General features: G+C 39.0%; 1 protein-coding gene across 2 annotated transcripts in view; it reads left to right on the plus strand.

The window, feature by feature from the left end:
- Nucleotides 1-214: 214 nt before the first annotated feature.
- IL1RL1 (interleukin 1 receptor like 1) overlaps nucleotides 215-18,171 on the plus strand; it is a 28,828-nt gene continuing 10,871 nt past the window's right edge. The window contains exons 1-10 of one of the 2 annotated variants that reach the window (XM_064439322.1): nucleotides 215-364; nucleotides 5,596-5,691; nucleotides 6,573-6,643; nucleotides 8,879-9,080; nucleotides 9,381-9,549; nucleotides 9,637-9,799; nucleotides 12,394-12,462; nucleotides 14,265-14,397; nucleotides 14,488-14,645; nucleotides 16,243-16,820. In XM_064439322.1, the coding sequence (XP_064295392.1) occupies nucleotides 6,577-6,643; nucleotides 8,879-9,080; nucleotides 9,381-9,549; nucleotides 9,637-9,799; nucleotides 12,394-12,462; nucleotides 14,265-14,397; nucleotides 14,488-14,645; nucleotides 16,243-16,253 (972 nt within the window). In that variant the 5' untranslated portion in view covers nucleotides 215-364; nucleotides 5,596-5,691; nucleotides 6,573-6,576 and the 3' untranslated portion in view covers nucleotides 16,254-16,820. Of the gene's footprint in view, nucleotides 365-5,595; nucleotides 5,692-6,572; nucleotides 6,644-8,878; nucleotides 9,081-9,380; nucleotides 9,550-9,636; nucleotides 9,800-12,393; nucleotides 12,463-14,264; nucleotides 14,398-14,487; nucleotides 14,646-16,242; nucleotides 16,821-18,171 lie in introns of those variants that run through there. The other variant, XM_009501166.2, reaches the window with a different exon arrangement.

Raw genomic sequence — 18,171 nt, forward strand, 5'->3', positions numbered from 1 at the left:
AGGCACGCGAGAAAGCCAAAAAACAGCCGGCAGATTTATTGCAGTATAATCATGCTAAAATGGAATAATTTGTGATTAATGGAAAACCTATGCTATTGGTAAAAGATGTCTGATTAATTGGAACTATGAGATGGCACCTCTGATAGGTACTTAAGGTTACCACAGTAATTTGCATGTTCTGCTCTTTTCAGTGGGAGGTGTCTCAAAATGAAGCTGTATGTCTTGCTCCTACAGATATGAATTGCACAAGCCAGTTAAAAAGAGTTCCCAGTGCTATCTGGTACAAGCTACAGCAGAGAAATCAGTGCAAAGGACCCAGCCACAGAGACCAAGCCACTTCTCTGCTTTCTGAATTTTCTAAATGGTAGGTCAAATTTTTATATTATCATTTAACCCAAAATAACTGAAGTATTTTATAAGAAAGTTTATTTCAGTTCACTTCTGTGCTTCTTGATCACAAGAAAAAAATATTAGATTAAAATAGTGGATGCACTTATGTGATAGACAAATTTTCTCATGACCAACATAAAGATTTACCTCATATTGAAGTGTATTTAGAAATGGATTTGCCCTCAGTTTCTGGCAGATACTTTTACTATTCATTGACACAGAATATATTCACTGTGCAATGGATTTTTAAGAGTTTAGTACATTTATGTACTTTCTTGCTTCAAAATGTTTTGTAAGAATAATGTGTACACCAATTCTAGCATTTCTGTACTTTAATATTGAAATTTCTAAATTCTACACTTAAAGCTGTATCTAGTGTAGGCATTAACTACTGTGAGGTCTAGTTGGAAATAAGTTCAGCGTTACTGTTGCTATTTTAATAGCCCATTTTCAGTCAGAATAAAAAAAACTTTCAAAAGGTGAATGAATGAATGAATTCTATGTCTACGTAAACAAATCTCACACAACTGCTATTTCATGGTATGTTTATGTTGTTAAGTCTGTTAAGCTTTTTAAAGTAGAAATTGTAATAACATTTCCAAGTTTTGTTAGTATGCAAGGTATGGTACTTTTATAATGTTTGTTCACTTATATAAACAGTACTATAAACACTTTGTTGTCAAATACAATTTTGGAAGAAAAATCACAAGTATGTTACTAACAGCGTTGCCTTTGGAGAAGCAAGGAGTTAAGCCCTACAGGCTACTGCTTCTGCAACATAAGTAGGGGGTTCCCAGTTCTTTCATCTTCCTTTGATAGTGGATCATTAGGGGCTAGATTTTGACATACTCAAGTAGTTATCTCAAATTTCTGTATTTGGATCTAGTGCTTTTTCAGCATCATACTGAAGTTCTCCTTCACAGAGCTTAGAATTAAGCTCATAATATACAGTTATTGTGAGCTATAGGAAGAAAGAGATTTATAGGAAATGTCTCCTTATCTTTTTTCCCCTGAACATTAGCAGCCCAAATTTATAGCATCATTGAATCTTAGAATCATTTAGGTTGGAAAAGACCTTGAAGATCATTGAGTCCAACCTCAATGATCTTGCAGAAAACTCAAAAGTGTTCACAACTATCTTGAAAGGTTATCAAATCAAGGCAAAACTGCAATTCTTTTGGATCCCCCCCCTCCAACTTTTTGCCTTTCTTACATGTTCCTATTGGGAGCAAATATGTGACCTGTAGGCACTGAATAAAGAAGGGTTTATTCTGAATTTCTTGTCACAGTTCAAAGAAAGCATTGTTAAAACAGCAGTTGATATTAGCTTTTGCGATTAGGAATTCTACAAGCTGATGTCCAGCCAGTATTTTTGGATTCTATTTTCAAAAAAAAAAAAAAAGTAATAAACAAAAATTATATGTGCCACAAAGCAATAAGATAAGCTGATGTGTTTTCTTTTAAATGCCATGGCTTGTATTAATTAGCCAACACCATCACTTAAGATTAAGTTTTTCCTAAGAGAACCTAAAAAAAAGTATGAACTCTTCCCATCTATTGCAAAATTAAGCCTTTCTGTTCACAAATATTCTAGTTACTTTTGTAACGATTCTGCGCTCAAACTGTATAGGAGCCAAGGCATCACTATGTACACATCACACTTCTCAGATAAACTTTAAAAGTGTTGTCCCTCAAAAATAAGAGTATTTTAATAAGCTTCCATCCTTAGATAATCTACCCAGAGAAAGAGAATAAGAAAAGATATATAGGAGGACCGAAAAATCTGCTATGCAGGTTTTACTTCAGACAGATGTAATAAAATGTCAGTTGTAAATAAATCTGCAAAAGCAGAAAGAAAACTCATAACTATTTCCAGAACTTATGGCCTTTGTCTCTCTGTGCTTCAAGCTACAGGAACTTCTTCCTTTTGATTGTGGGAGGTGAGGTGTCTTAGTGCCTTTATCTTGTGCCTCATAATAGCTTTTTTATTGACCTCAGTATCATGGCTGTGTGGATGCTTTAATTTTGCTTTGCTCAGAGTAATGCCACAAGGCACTAGTGAATCAGTCCCTCTCTTGCTATTTGGTGCCTAGAACTGCAACCTCAACCTCAGTTTTTATTGAGGTAATTTGGCAGTTTGGCGATGACTTTGGAAAATGCAAATAGAATCACATTGTTCTTTTAATTGCCCGAGCTCTTCGTATTTTCAGGAAACATTCCTCTTTAATTAGAGCCCCGTATATTGCATGTATTCACACACACAAACCCCAAACTCTCCTTAAACTGTCACCAGTGCATGGCAACTTAAAAATGAGGGGAAAATTCAATAAAGCAATCATCAAAGTTAGGTGGGGAGAATCTGTCCTTTCTGCACAACTACTTTACACTGTTCTGTGCAGGCTGGTAGCCCAGTATGTGTAACGTTTCCCAAAGACATGCATTTACAAGAAACAGAAGGCTAAATACAACAACTGGCAGGAACAATGATAGGCAAATACAAATTTCTTACTGCTGGATCATTCTGGCACTTGTCAGAAGAGTTGGTGAGGGCAAGTAATTGGCTGTCTTCAATCCTGGACAAAGCTCTATCTCAAAAATGGAGAAAGCACAGCTCCTTGCAACTTTTTGTTAATCACCAGCCCTCCATTTCTAGGGATGCAATAGTGCTGGCCGTAAGGAACTCGCCAGCATCTCCAATAGTGGTATCAGTTGTGGCCAAATACAGAATAGAAAAATACAAAGAAAAATACAAATAAAACATCAAATGAGAAAGAACTTAATTTCAGGCAGTCATCAAATCTAGTCTGTGAAACTGATTTTCCTTAAAAATCCATCACTTCACTTTTTGTCCCCATGTTGAAGTATCTGCTTGCTTAAACAAAATAGCTCTAAAAAGTAGTAGGACAGTTAGTATAACAGCTGATATACCTCATTGTGGGGAATGCGTTCATGGAGCAGAACCAAATGCTTGGAGGCAAAAGGCTCCCAGCAGAGAAGGAATATTCTGAATACTCTTTTTGTCTATTTAATTACTCAAATAATCTAATGATATTAAATTTTATTTATTATTCAGCTTAGAGTTCTTCACTTAGCTGATTCATAGGGTATGTTTCGAGACTTCACTGCAGAGTCTCAGTTGATATAGCTGTATCCAATCTCAGTTGTATGAACCAGCCCTGCTGCAGCTAGTGTTTTGCATATCATGTTTGCTTATGTGTATACACATACATGTATTTTGCATGCTGTAAGCATTCAGCATCTGATGGCACAGTGCTCTGGGAGGCTGCACAAATACCCTTTGGGGGATTCACCTTCCCTTGCTATACCACTAGTTCTTACTATGTATATACCCTGCTGCAGTCCCAGGCGTGTCAGTCAGTGCGTCTCCGGAACAAGTGAGCCGTTCTGAATGAATGTGGGTACCAACCAGTTTGAAGTCAGCTTGCAAAACTGGCCATCGGGCTGGAGAGAAGGACCTTTTAGGAAGAAAAGGTCTCCTGTGCATAGGCCGATGCTAAACAGCAAAGTCACAAGCATCTGGAGATGGTGAATGGCTCTTGTGAGCTGCTTGTTGCAAGTGAAAAAAAGTCATTTCTGTGAGAAAAAAAAAAGTGAGACATAATCTAACCAAAGCTGCTTTGAACCAGTAAGATTAGGTACAGTAACAGGTGGTGAAAGACAGTTAACTGGAGTGCAAATTAGTGCAGAGAATGAAGTGGTGTTTCAGAGCAGATCTGTATCATAACAAGGTTCAGTGAAACCAAGTCAACGAAAATCAGTTCTCAGAAAGATTACAGCTAGATGGCAGTGTTTTGATTTTACACAGAAAGACAGAAAGGGAATGGGTAGATATCTCATGGACTGTGGAAATGAGGTGCTCACTGCCGTATGCCAGAGAAACTTTTGATCACTTGCTCTGGATGCGCTGTTAGGCAGATTGAGACCCCACGTATCTATCAAATGTTGCTCATATCAGCTGAATAGGGAACTGTTTTCCAAATATGTGCAGGGCATGTGCATCTCCCGTTTATTTCTCAGGAGAATATGAAGCCATGAGTCCCCATATCATTTTTCAACTGTGATCGAAGTAGACCTTAGCTGATGGATTAAGTCAACAGAGTTACCGGCAAATACAAATCTGTTTAGGTCCTGAATTGGATCCAGGCATCTAATAATCAGGATATGAGAAACTCAGCTCCCAGTTCCCACCTGCCTAGATTCCTCCCTGGTAGTGTCAGAAATAAGTTCTAGGAATAAGCCTTCTGCTCTAAAGGATGAATAAAGACAAGTGCTTTACTGTGTTGAAGCTGTGAATTTTGTTGTGTGCTGTTTTGCTCTATATCTTTCTTCCTAGAGGGCCTACCCTGTCCCAGGTCACTCTTGAACCTTCTTCCTGACCAGCTTATTCATTCCTCCCAGGGCAAAACTCCTCATGTTTGTTGTGCTGAAAAGTACCTTCTAAAAATCTATTCACCTAGCCTAAGATTTCCTTAAAATTAAAGAAGTCAATAGATTGCCTGTGCTTGTATGTGGTGATAGGTTAGCAGTTGGACTCGATGATCTTAAGGGTCTTTTCCAACCTTAATGATTCTGTGATTCTACAGTGCTCTTCCCCAGCTCTAACGAAAGCGAGCAGGTGCACATGCACATTGTTTCTAGGAGCTCCTGGCTGGTCACTCGCTTCCTGTAAAAGGCATGGCACCAGCCTTGCGGTAACATTAATGCTGGGGTGCTGCTTTTTCAGTCTAAATTTAATCTTTTCTGTGATTTGTGAGTATCCCTGCAAAATACCTACACGGAAATTCTCATGCTTTTCTCTTCCAACACTTAGTTTTGCTGTTATTTTTTAAGAGTTTAAGAATAAGCCTCTGGATTTTATTAAACCTTCTAAAACAAGAAACTTTCCGTATCACTACAAAGCCGATAACATTTCTGAAAGCTCAAAATTGAGCTTGTTCTGAATTTCAGACTTGGTCTACTTTGGCCTGCAAACATAGATCTTGATAAGGTTTGTCAACGTTTGTTTAGTCTGGAAATCTTTGGCACTGAAATAAAAATTCCTTGCAGTAACTGTGATGACAGTACTTACCCTGCCTGTGCGTTTGCTGTCTATTTTTCACTACTCCTCCTGAGCTCACTATCTGCAAGATAAATTATAATTTTTATTAACTTAGTTTCTCTTGAAAACATATCTTCTATCTTTAGTACTACGGGACTGCTTCTTCCTCATACACGATAGTAGAACCCACCACTCTGTGACCCGCAGTGAAGGACAGCATTCAAGTGAAGGGTTTATTAATGGTAAGTAGAATGCTTACAGCGGCATAGTATAACTGGATTGCATGTCTCTTGTCTCCTGAAATATTCCTAGGTTAGGTCGACTTAATGTGCACAGACAAATAGCCAGTTTCTTTAATGAAGGGGTTTGCTGGAGAGTGCCTGAGCCACCCTGTGAGGTGTGAATTAGAGCAAGGGCATATCAGTTAGACACATATGAAAACAACAGTGAGGCACAGGATCTGCCTTACTGCTGTTAAACGAGTACAATACGTGTTCCTTTACCTACCTTTCCAGTCTATTTCTTCAGTTCCCCTTCAGGTTAACATTGCTGATGGCACTCATCTGGTCTGTTCTTATTGCTGAACACTTACCTAGAGAAGCTGCCACTAAAAATACCTCCACTTCCATAGAAAGCCAAAAAGGTGTTGTGCACCTAAACAGTTGATTAGATGTAAGCTTAATTCAAAGCCAGGGTATATATTTTCAAATCCAGGATCTATCCTTTTCTAAATTGGGCTATAATTTTTCCACACGTGACTATGAAGAGAGTGCCAATGTACATTTAGCTTTCTTATTAAAAAAAGCAACCAAGCAAGAAGAGGCTTCTGTCTGAGGCCCACCATGGCAGAATAATCCCCCCACCCCCATTAAGCAAAGTTATAACAGAGGTTTCAATGGAACATCACCTATTGCATTGATTTTAGTATGAAGAAGATCATCTCAAAGCTGCAAAACCACTGCTACACCCCCCCCCCCGCCTGTAGAGAGCAGCTGATGTGATGCAGTTTATCACTGTATGATACTGTTATCTGTTCGTAGATGTGCATCAGTACCATGGTAATAGCATAACTGATGCAGTCAGAGTATATTCTGAGATATTAATGTTTTTCTTTTTGGTTTAGAAATATGATGGGGTATGTACGTTTGATCTTCCTATCTACCTTCCTCTCGGTTTCCATGACATCTGAAACATGTAAGTCATAGTTTAAAAATACTTTCTGATGAGGTTTACTCTGTAGAAATGTGTACACTGTTCCCAGGTTGGTAATTTTTTTTAAACCTAAAATTAGCTAGTTTACCTCAAGCCACAAATCACATCTTAAAAACTAGCTTTATGTGTTTTCTCTGTGTATTAAAATGCACCGGCTACCGTTAATTTCTGTGACATTAAGTCTGGGTTCTACCTCTGCTCCTTGGCATCTCCGCAAGCAGAAAGAAAAGGGTTTTTTTTTGCAAGGATTCGAGAGTAGCTGGTGTTCCAGGTCCCAGCTGGGCGAAGTCTCCAAGAGCATGCTTAAATTGTACTGAACAGGTTATATGCGTATGCACCTTGCTGAACCAGGGACGTAACTGGGAGCTTTGATCATGAAAAACACTTTTTGATGTCCTGGGTTTGGGGATGTTAAACCACAAATGCAATGCAACAGCAACACTTCCTTGCACGGGGGGATATTCAAAACAGCAAGCTCTTTCTGACAGGTCAGCTTTGCTGGCTCTGCAGTAATTTCTACCAGTGACACAGCATTATATAGCACTCACATAGTTCTAGTCTCCAGCTGAGCTTCTTGTTTGTCTGAAAAATACTGTAATATATTATGTCTAAATATTTTCCCATATTATCAGTTTTACAATACGAATGCTAAGTTTCAAATTAATTAGATACATCAAGAGGCCAAATTCTGCTGAAGGATTTGCCAAGATAATTTTCACTGATGTCACTGAGTTTAGATGAGGCCTCTTATTTTCTGTGTCTTCCCTCTCCTCCCGTATTTTTCCCTGAAGAAAGCTGTATTTTCTATGTGTTCCTCCTTCAGTGGGACTATGCGACCTTTCCTAATACCCCAGATACATCCCACTGTCTTTGCAAGGCTCATGGGTAGGAATGCTGTTAAAATGATGGGTTTGGGAGTACTTGGACCTGATGTGGGTAATGTAGGTGCCTGAATTAGTAAGTGAGACAACATGTAATGTCAATGGAGATGGACCGCTTCTTTAGAAAGAACCAGAACAAAAGCCAAGTGTTCACCATGTAGAGAGACTTACCACCTAATTTGCGTACCTACGTGTTGAAAGCCAGGTGGTGGCAATACTCCCACCAAGTGTCATTTTTGATAGAGAGTCTCTATTTTGGTTAGCTATTTGGTTAGCTACTCTCATTTTCACGCTCCCTTATCTACTGTAGCTCCCCTGCCAATGTCCATCTTTGCCCAGTCTCCACCCTTGCTTATTTTCTCATCTTTCTATTCTGTAAAATGCGATTTACCTTCCAGATTAGTGCTTCTGTTTTCAGCAGCCAATTCATTATTCAGGTGCCTGGAGACTTAAATATCTGTCAAAGTTGCTCGATACAAGTTTCTCTGGACCAGTTTCAGTATTCAGAAGTAGAAATAGATTCAGTTACAAAAACGGTAAAAGTTAGTGCCTTCCTCCAAACTCCTTCCTCTTTTTTCTTTTGTGTGAGTATGTGTGGTTTGTCTTCCTATGCTTCTTATTTGTCTCTCATTCCATTCAGGGATCTTTTAAACTTCCCGCCAGATTCTTCTTTTCAGTCAGTTACATTTCTTTCATTATTTTTTTTTTTTTCACATTTTTGTGAACGTCGCAAAGAAGCTCTTCTGGCTTTTGCCTTTTTTGTTTTATATACAGGCTTCCTCCTTCTACTAGTTTTTTCTTCAGTGAAATGAAAAAATTCTTTATTTCCTTTTTCTGTATTAAGAAGGCAGAGCAAGAGCTCTTTTCTGTTGTATAAGTAAATATTAATTACACTGAAGTAAGGAAAGATAACTTCATAGTACAGTATTAAAGACAATGCTTTTCTTTGTGTTTAAATTCCTGTTTTGAATAAACCAGGATTTCAAGCAGAGATTTGCACAAGAAGTTTATATCAAGAAATTAATGTTTTTCAATTAAACCCTCATATTTTTTAGTGTATCTCTGGTTTGAATCTAGGGTTGGCTTTTCTTTTCTGCTGTGCCATACATTAATTACTATTTTTGCAAACAAATGGCTCCATAACTCAGGGTAAACAGATTTTTGTCTTGAAAAAAATCCAGTGAGAATAAGTTTGCTGTTCTAATCTCTAAAAACTCAAGGAAGGTAGTTAGAGGCACATGACTGGCCTACTGACCCAGGAATGCCACGTTCTCCTCTGTCTCAGTGGGGCTAAGGTTTAATTAATCTGTGATTTTTCTCTTTTGTTCATTTGCAGTTGATGCAATGGAAGGTGAGGCTTTAGTCATAAAATGTCCCCGACGGAATTCATTTGTGAAAGTCACCTGGTATCACACAGATACTAACAAAATAATTCCTGCAGAAGAGGAGGGATCGCGAGTATTTTCTTCAAAACTATTTCTTTGGTTTCTGCCAACCTCTACAGAGGATTCTGGAAACTACACTTGTGTTATACATTTGTAAGTGCAACACTGAAAAGTGAAAGGCATAAGACTGGAAAAAAAAAAGTACATGTTTTAATAATACAGTGTAATTATTATCTATGGAAATTATGCCATTTTTTCATGGTCTACACCAATTCATGTAACTTTTCATTCTGCGATTGCCATTTTTATGACAGGTTGTTAAAAATCAGTCTGTGACTAAACAAAATAAGCATCCATATGTTTATGAAAATCAAAACTCACATTTGTTGCACATATTTATTATATTCCATATAAAAATACTATCGCTGACATATCCTTATTTCATTTTTAAAGTTCAAGTAATCGCACAAAGTCATTCAACATGAGTGTGTGGGTGCATCCATACAAGAAAGGAGTATGTTTCCCAAGTCAGATTCGTTACCCAAATGACACTGGAAGAGGAAAAATCGTTTGTCCTACAATTGACAATTATAAGAATGCTACTCTCATCCAGTGGTATAAGGTAACTAAAACCCTGATAGTGCCTGTTGTGGATCAGATTACCGTGAGAGGCTATTTGCAGCTAAATAAAGGAAGTTTTCTTTTCCAGGACTGCAAACCTCTTCAGGGAGAGAGATACTTGCAGAAAGAGAAATATATTTTTATTAACAACCCAAGAAAGGAGGATGATGGTCACTATACTTGTCGATTCATCTACACTCATAAAGGAAATGTGTTTAATGTATCAGCAACAAGGATTTTCATAAGTAAGGGTAAGACAGTAGTTTTGTAGCTTGCTAAGATAAAAAAGACTGATATCTGCTTAAAGCAAAGGAAGCTCATTTTGCACATTAAAGAGAAAAAGAGTTTCTGTTGGTTTGTTTTATCTCCTTAATGAAACTTTAGCTCAGCTTTTTTAGGTGAGTTTTATGGATGGAGTACCAAATGGAGTGAGATGGGGGTAAATTCAGGCCTGGTCACGTTCAGCTTTTTGCTAAATGTCTCTGACGACTCTGGTTACGTACTATGGTTGGTAGAGCTGTCTGGTAGCACTTGTTTCTGAAATGAAGGGTTTCCTCAGCGGGATGCCACAAACCTCTGCTTTCTATTTCTTTGAGGGGAGAAGAATTTGTAGCTAGCGAGGATCATCTAGTGGTTATTGGATCACTGATGTGTTGATGGCCTACAACTCAATACCTTCTGGTCCATCCTGATTATCTAGCACTTATTTGATAGTAGGTCTGAAAAAACTATTAGATTTGTCTTTAATGAGACAAAATGAACAAGATATATAGACAGAAAATGAGTGGAGCTCAGTGATTGCCATGTCTTTGTTATTTTGAATGCAGCCAACATGGCTGAGATGTATGGATTTAGGGGTGCCTCTAGGATGCAGTCTACTCAGGGTTGCTTTGCATTTGGATGGTGGTCAGGGAAGAGCATGCAGCAATCTGCAGTTCCAGATTGTATCAACTTGCAAGACTTAGAAATGTGTCTTCAGTTCTACAATCAGATCAGTAGAAAAACAGTCAGAAGGGTTACTGGGGGTTTGGGGGGCCTTGGGTTTGGTGGGTTTTTTTTTGTTTCTTTGGGTTGTTTTTTTTTCCAAAATAGATGATGTTGATTTGTGAAGAATCTGACATCGGATCTTTTTGCTGTGGGGAGGCACCCAGCTTTGTCGGCAGAATGCAGATTTGGAGTGTAGGAGCCTTGATTGCTGCTGTGCCCAGATCTCAGTAGCAGAGTTTGTTTTGATTTTTCTGAGCTGGACAGAAGACAGATTTGAGCTGAGACCTTGTACGGTAGCTTAGGAGGTGTTGTGCCTTTTCTCCCCCTCTTTCCTGTAATACCCTATTGGTCTACATGACACTTCTTTGCCTAACACCAATTTTTGTTTGAATGTACTTTGATCAAAACTTCTCTAACTGGTCAAGAATATTGTTGTGTCTGGATTATAATGAAAATTGCTGGGGTTTATTTGGTACAAAGGCATCCAGACTTACAAAAGCCTTTTTTACATCCAGGCTTCATTACCTCATTTCAACATTAATCTGCCTTTTTCTTTTCAAATCATTGCAGAAAGAAGGGATTGCAACATAATATGTGAAAGCTGAGCTGGGTCTGTCATGTCTGCTCCAGTTTTTACTGGACAACTTTTTTATCAGCCCTTAAAATTAGTATGCTGATGACTGGAGCTGTTATGTTTTGATGATATTGGCTTGTGATGTACATTCCTGCTGCCTTGCAGATCCACACTGATCCAGAGGACCTTCTGCCTCTGAATGCTGGCAGCTAAGAACTTAGCATATTCAGCTAGCTAGGAAGTTACTGACTTTCTCCTGACTTCTTTTTAACCAGATCCAGCTAATGAAAATTAGAAACATTTAGGACGGGTAAAGAGAACTACTTTTCTGGCAGCCTGGGAAGCAGTGGTTTAAATGAGTTTCTGCAGATTTTTTAGGGAAATATGGTTATGGGTTTCACAGAGCTGCCTTGAGATTGAAAAACTTAATGAGGAAAAGGATAGCAAGCAATGTGTTTTGAGTGGGAAACATGAGACAGTATAAAGGGCAAGAAAAGAAGAAAAATGCATCAAGGGAAAAAAATCTTAAAGATCTGAATACCTAATTCAAGTCAAGCAGCTGGATGTAATTTGTCCATAACAATTATTAGTGGGGACAGAAAATAAATATGTCAAAGGAAAAGTAGTATTCCTTCTAAAAGGTAATGATAAGCGATGCTCAATGTCATGGCAGACCGGTGTAACGGGAAGCAGTTGTGCGTAGCAGAGGTGGATGTACAGTGGAGAGAGAGGCCTGGGAACCAGACGTGCTTGACTGTCAGGCTGCAGAGGTGGGGGAAACAGGGGAACACAGACAGGCATCCGTGGGCTAGAGGGTCCCCAGTTCAGACACTGCATGAAAGTACGTATTTGCTATTTCATATCATGGATATGAGTAATTTCTCAAATATCTGAAGGAATTTCTTTATCTCTTTTGGAAAACAAAGTAAGCGACTGTGAAAACACACAAACGTATAACTGTATTTGCTTTTTTTTCCACTCAGCAGCAAAAACAGTACTTGAGAAACTAAAAATTTTCCTTGCCTTTTATGTAAAAAGGTAAAAATTAAATAAACTGGGAGAAAATACTTGAACTATTCACATGAACAGACTCCCCAGGAATATTTGTTCATAGGAATGAAATCAGATGATCCCAACAGGCAGTGAAACGTTGCTGTAGTGTCAGTTTGCAATTTTGCTTTGGGATCTTAATATATTAACTGTATAGATTATAATAATTATCTTACAAAATGCTCTTTCACAGCTTTCTAATATGTGATTTCTTTCCCTCCTTAATTTCCAAAGCAAAACACTCACCTCTACCTCCTCAAATTTTATTTCCAAAAGATAAAGATGTAATAGAAGTGGAGCTTGGTAAGTATGGACTTTAAATTGTTTTAAAATTAATATTTTGTGATGGTCTAGTGAACATGGGGATCTTCAAAAAGATTTAATAGTGGAATTTTTCATTACATTTTCGCACCATAATGTTTACCAGATTTAATTCACCCCAGGCACAGTGATGTGAAGTTCGGTATAACTGATGGGTTATTTAGGTATTAAGCAGCAGTGTAAGGGGATTTAAATAACTCATTCTACCCCTACTGGGATAGACTAGGATTACTCACACAGTCAATTATTACATCTCAGCTGAAGGGGTGACAGCTTCCATCCACTTCAAAGAGGCCTTTAACTAAATCCCTTGAAACTGCTTGATTGTACCCCTGAGAGAAGGATGGGCTATTCTTGCAACTAGAGATGCTCCTTGTTACTTGCGGTTCCGGTGTGGAGACAGTGGCTGTGTCTCTGTTGAGGAATGAAGGAGAGCAAGGGACTGGTCGCTGGCTGTGAGGCCGTGGAGCGCTGCCTGGCTCACGTCCACATTGGTCAGCATTCATCAGACCTGTCTAGTTGGACGATACCGAGAAGGCTGAAAGACAGGACCGAGGAGTGAACTTAGAAATAGCAGGTTGGAAAGCCCACAATGTAGAGCTTGCTCCCTGACTCCCTTTCATTTAGGACCATGGATGTTCTCAGTGATTTGGATTTACCCTGCATAACTTGCAGCATCAGAGCAACGTGCTTGTGGGTAGGAGTGAGAGCCATCTAGGGTTTTTGTATAGTCAACAGAGAAAGGTGGACCTCTCCAGAAAGTGACTGAGCCCACCTGAAACATAAATAGGTAGCCCAGGATACCTGTCTCCCAGGGCAGGTGGGATGAACCTGGGCCGCTGGGAGAAGGGATCGCAACTGCCACTCCACTGTTTCTGTCCTACAGCCCGGGGCCCTCTCTGAGGTGCCACATACACAGAGTTGCCCTGTTGACTCTCATTCCTCTTCTTTTTTCCCTCTTCCCTACAGTTGCTTTGTCACTCAGAGTTAGATGATCAGTGCTTCAGGACCACCTTTCTCTAACACGATAGTCAGTCTCTAGTGCTCTGTGTGCGCTGCCCGCCCCTCTGGGACAATGAGTAATCTGGCACTGCCTGCAAGGAGCAATTTACTTTAAATTTAAGATTTGTTAATCTTATCTAAACCCTGCTTAGATGGAGATTTACAAGGAAATAATTTAAAGTGTTTTAATCGTGCCTTCTTACAGTGCAATGGTGACTCTTACTTTAGAACAAATATTTCCTAATGACAAATACTTAATAAGTAATTTCCTGTTTTAGTTTTGCATGGACTGGTTTACTTTACTTGTATCCAGCTTGAATAAAATCCAAGATAAGAGTCTGCACACAGGATTTATGCAAAATAGTATATACTGAAATTAAACTATGTTATTTCCATGTACATTTGTGTGTAAACCAGCGTTTACTTTCCATGTTCCTCACTAGTTGCTCACATGGGTTAGGCATCACAAGTGAAGTCTACATTGCCTTCATCATAACAAATAGAAATAATTCCTTTTGTAATCCTTGGTGTTGTATTAGATAATTTGTTAAAATGTCACAGAATCACAGAATCACGGTTGGAAGGGACCTCAGGGATGTCCTTTTACTATTTCTTTTTTAGTCTCTTCTATGCATCATTTTCTCAGCAGAAAAATATGCCAAAATTGTTAAGGCAGAACTCACAGGTGGTATGAAGATTTGAAGAAAAAGTTGTTATGAGAAAAATCAAATTATACTTGTTTTTCATCAAGGAATGTTTACATCTCTCTGTATCTTGATTAGGTGCTGCTTTGTCTCTGAAATGTCAGGCCCGCCTGGGGATTAAGAAACAGCCACTGGATGTTGTCACATGGGATGTGAATAACATCCAGGTGAAATACTTAGATTTTTCAAGATTTCATGAAGAAAGTCATTTGTAAGTACATATAACATAGAAAAATCTTTCTTCTATGCAAACTGTGCCTAGCCATTAAAGCCAAAGGTACCAGCTCTTTCTCCCTCTTAGTTTTGAAGGATATGAGCAAGAATATTACAGAGAGACCACTTTGCATATTACTGAAATAAGAAAGGAGGATCTGCAGGCAAATTTCACATGTGTGGTGGTGAATGAAATGCACAACACAAGGGCCACGGTGAGGTTACAACTCAAAGCACAATATGAGGGTAGGATATTATCATTTTGTTTTCTTACACTTTGCACTCAGTTTGAAATATGTTGGTGATTTTATTCAATTATTTGTTTCTGTTAGTAACAAGGTTTCTGCTAGTAAGAAGAAAAACCAACCTGCTTCCTCCCTACGTATTCAAGCCAGTGGCAAAATCCTCATGGCTTCATTAGGTCATGAAAGTCTTTGGGGTAAATTGTGCTGGAGGGAGGGCATTACTCACATGGTATCAGTGAGAGATTAAATATGCAGAGCAGGACAGGGTATCAGCCCTGTGATAAGAATATCCTGTTTCTAGGATATTTCTGCGCAGTGGAAAATTCCCCTTGCCTTAAAGGCATGTGATGCACTTGGATTTGAAGCTAACTGGTATAGTGCAGTCTGCTCTGTAAGACAGAGCATCAGGCTGTAGAGGATCCTCTGCAGATGGGAGCCGGGCAAGAAACTGACCTCTCCTTTGGCCGTCAGCATTACAATGCATTGTGAGGAGCAGAGATTCATCTTCTGAGAATCAAACTGTTGTTTCTACTGCGGAACCATGGCATAAAATAGGGAAACGTTAAAAGCAAGAGTTTCAGCTGCCAGCTTACCAGTTCGCTTGCCTTCCCTCCCATACCACATCCACTGTAGTTCCTTGGTTTTTGACTGAATGTTAAGTGGCTTGACTAAATACTGTGATGTCTGGCTTTATCCTCTCTTCCTCAGAATACCACTGTGTTCACTGTGTGCCACACAGAGGTGTCAATAACACTTCGAAGGCTTTCCCCTAGTTTGTTGGTTTTTTTTTTTCTTTCTTTTTTTTTTTTTTTTAAATTAATGGTTCTAGTAATTTCTGCCAGAGAAGGAAAACTGAGGTCAGTAAATGGTGGGGAGTGGGGTGGTCTTTAGCTCCTATGGGAATTTTTTTTTTTAATAGGGATAGCCAAATCCCTGAGAAAACATTGTCACCAGCACCACTGAGTTTGATTCTTAATGGCAGAAGTTGTTATTGTGTCTGTGAAGGCACAACAAGAAGCTATGCTGAACCACCGAGGATCTTGAGAAGAAATCCCAAGGTCTTTAGCAGGGTTTAGATAAGAGAATGCTGGAAAGAGTAAACTCAAGTGTATTGTCTTCTCAGGGTTTGCACAGCTCCGTATTCTTGACTGTTCATAACTTCCTACAGGATTATGGCTTCAAAGTATAAACTTATTTCCTTGCCATTGCCTAGACTAGAAGGGATGTAGGTAAATTATAACAGAGGATGGGTCATCATCCAGCAGGACAGCACTGATTCCCCCCAGAGGAAGGTGGTAGGACATGTGTTGGTTGGATATTACTAAATGAGCGCGAGCGCAAGCGCAGCATCACTCAAGAAGCTGGAATCACATCAGCTCTGCACTGAATAATCTGAGTGTGGGAGTGTACTTGCAATTAGAGGGAAGGAAACTGAGTAACTTCCTGCTCACTCCAGTTCAGGCAATACAAGTCCTTTATGGGCCCCATATTACAAACTACTCAAGGAAAAGAGTGTATTTTATATTCTGTATCATCAAGTGATTAATTAAATCTGATTTCTGTTGTAGACAATTCTTATTTTGTTTTTTTATCCATAGGTCTTCAGTAAATGTTCATGAAAGCTCTTGACTGTGACTCCCTTTTGCTGCTGCCTGTTTTGTGTGGATGTCTGTCCCTTCTCCTTGTTGCTGCTATTGTCAAGATGCCTGCTTCTGCTGCTCAGCACTGTTGGTGTAAGCAATGCTACATCCAGAAATGGCTGTGCTCTGCTTTAGTTTTCTTCACTCACTCCTCACACAGCCAAGCAATATATATGCTAAAACAATGACAGCTTGCCTCTGAGTATAATAAAAACACTGTAGGGTTTTTCTTGTGCCTCACATCTTGTAAATGTGTAATAAAAATGTGTACTCTACTTCTTTTTTGTGTTTTCCTTGTTTGTTTGTTTTTAATAGAAAAAAACAGTTGTGGCTTTTTTTTTTTCTTTAAAATATGTGGTTGTTTCTTAGTGCGTCCACAGCACAAATTGTGTCTGCTAGCTACCATCCTGTTAATGTCCTTTTGCACCAGTTCCTGCTCTGTATTCTGACTCTTTTTTCAGGGTGTTCAGTATAGGTTACGTTCTCATTATTTATAGCACAGACCTGTAATGGGAAGTAAGAATGAATAGGTGTTGTGCCACTTACTACTCAAATCAGTCAATTTTGGGGGCATTTAATGAACTAGATAAATAGTTTTTAGCTGCACAGTGACAGATTATGGGAGGAAGCAAAAATGCTGTAGGCAATTGCATTATAGTTGCTGTTCAGTCTTACAGCAATAGCCTCTGTCTTCAAAAACCTGCTGAATGAATGATTTGGCTCACCACATGGAAATTTTCAGTGGGAATCAGGGATTAAATCTATTTTTCTGAGTCATAATTAAATACTTTAAGTCCTAGTTCACTGTTGGCAATATCATTGTAATTAACTCTAGCATGTTTTTTTTTTTTTTTGCTAACAATTGCAATCCACGTAAGAATAAGAAAGAAGAGAGAAGTAGCGAGAAAAGGAGGAGTTTCTTTCACAGTCAAGAGTGGTGACAGCTGTTTGGTTTTGTCTCCATGGAAAACAAAAATACTCCCTTAACACTGCCAGGAATGGATGTCATTGGCAATGGCAAAGTGGCTTGACATTTCACAGGGAAAAAAAAATGTTTTCCAGTTTAGGATATATGCTGTGCATACATGTATGTATTCACATACGTGTGTGAAGAAAAGTGCTGTACTATGTTCCAAGTGTCTTTTCACTTATCTTTTTAAATAGGAAATAAATGCTGCTAAGAGAAGCTGATCAGCTCTTTAGAAATGAGCTAAATGACCTGAGTACCTCAGTGATCAGGAGTAACGTAATGCAGTCAGCTCCTTTTGGTGTGATTTGGTGGTATCCAGACTATGCACACAATGCCTTTTAGGCACACAAAAATCAGGCAAATTCTTCCTTTGTTTTAATAGAAGAATTTAATGAGGATTTGGCTATGAATTTTGACAGTGTCTGCAGCTACAATCTTGCCACCATTAGGAGGTGCTAACATCCCTGCATCTTTCAGCTGCTGCTGCTGCTGCTACATTCAGACGTTTCTTCTCCTCCTGCTGAGGAAGATCTTTCTTCATTTTTTTCTCATCCACCCCCTGCCTAGTCATTTTTCACCCTCAGTCAATATGGAACCCATCCTTCCACACTATTTCCCATCCTTTCTCTCCCCTCTTTGCTTGAAGCTGTTTGATATCTTCTGACTCCTTCAACACTTGTTCATAAACACATGCTTCATGTCTCATAGTATCTCTTTTCAGAGAATATAGGCTGTTTCTTTTCCTCCAGATCTTTCAGTCCTATATCTCTCTTTTTAATTCCAGAGGTGGTGATCATCCCCCACTTTATATCCGCTCTCTGCCATAAGACATGTCCTCTCTTGTGCTCTGAAATCATCTGCATAACTTGCTGTGTGGTGTGCCTCTGGTCACTGTAAGGCTAAGAAATTGGCATCAA

This window comes from Phalacrocorax carbo, chromosome 1 (genome assembly GCF_963921805.1).
Source record: "Phalacrocorax carbo chromosome 1, bPhaCar2.1, whole genome shotgun sequence".
NCBI lineage: Eukaryota > Metazoa > Chordata > Aves > Suliformes > Phalacrocoracidae > Phalacrocorax > Phalacrocorax carbo.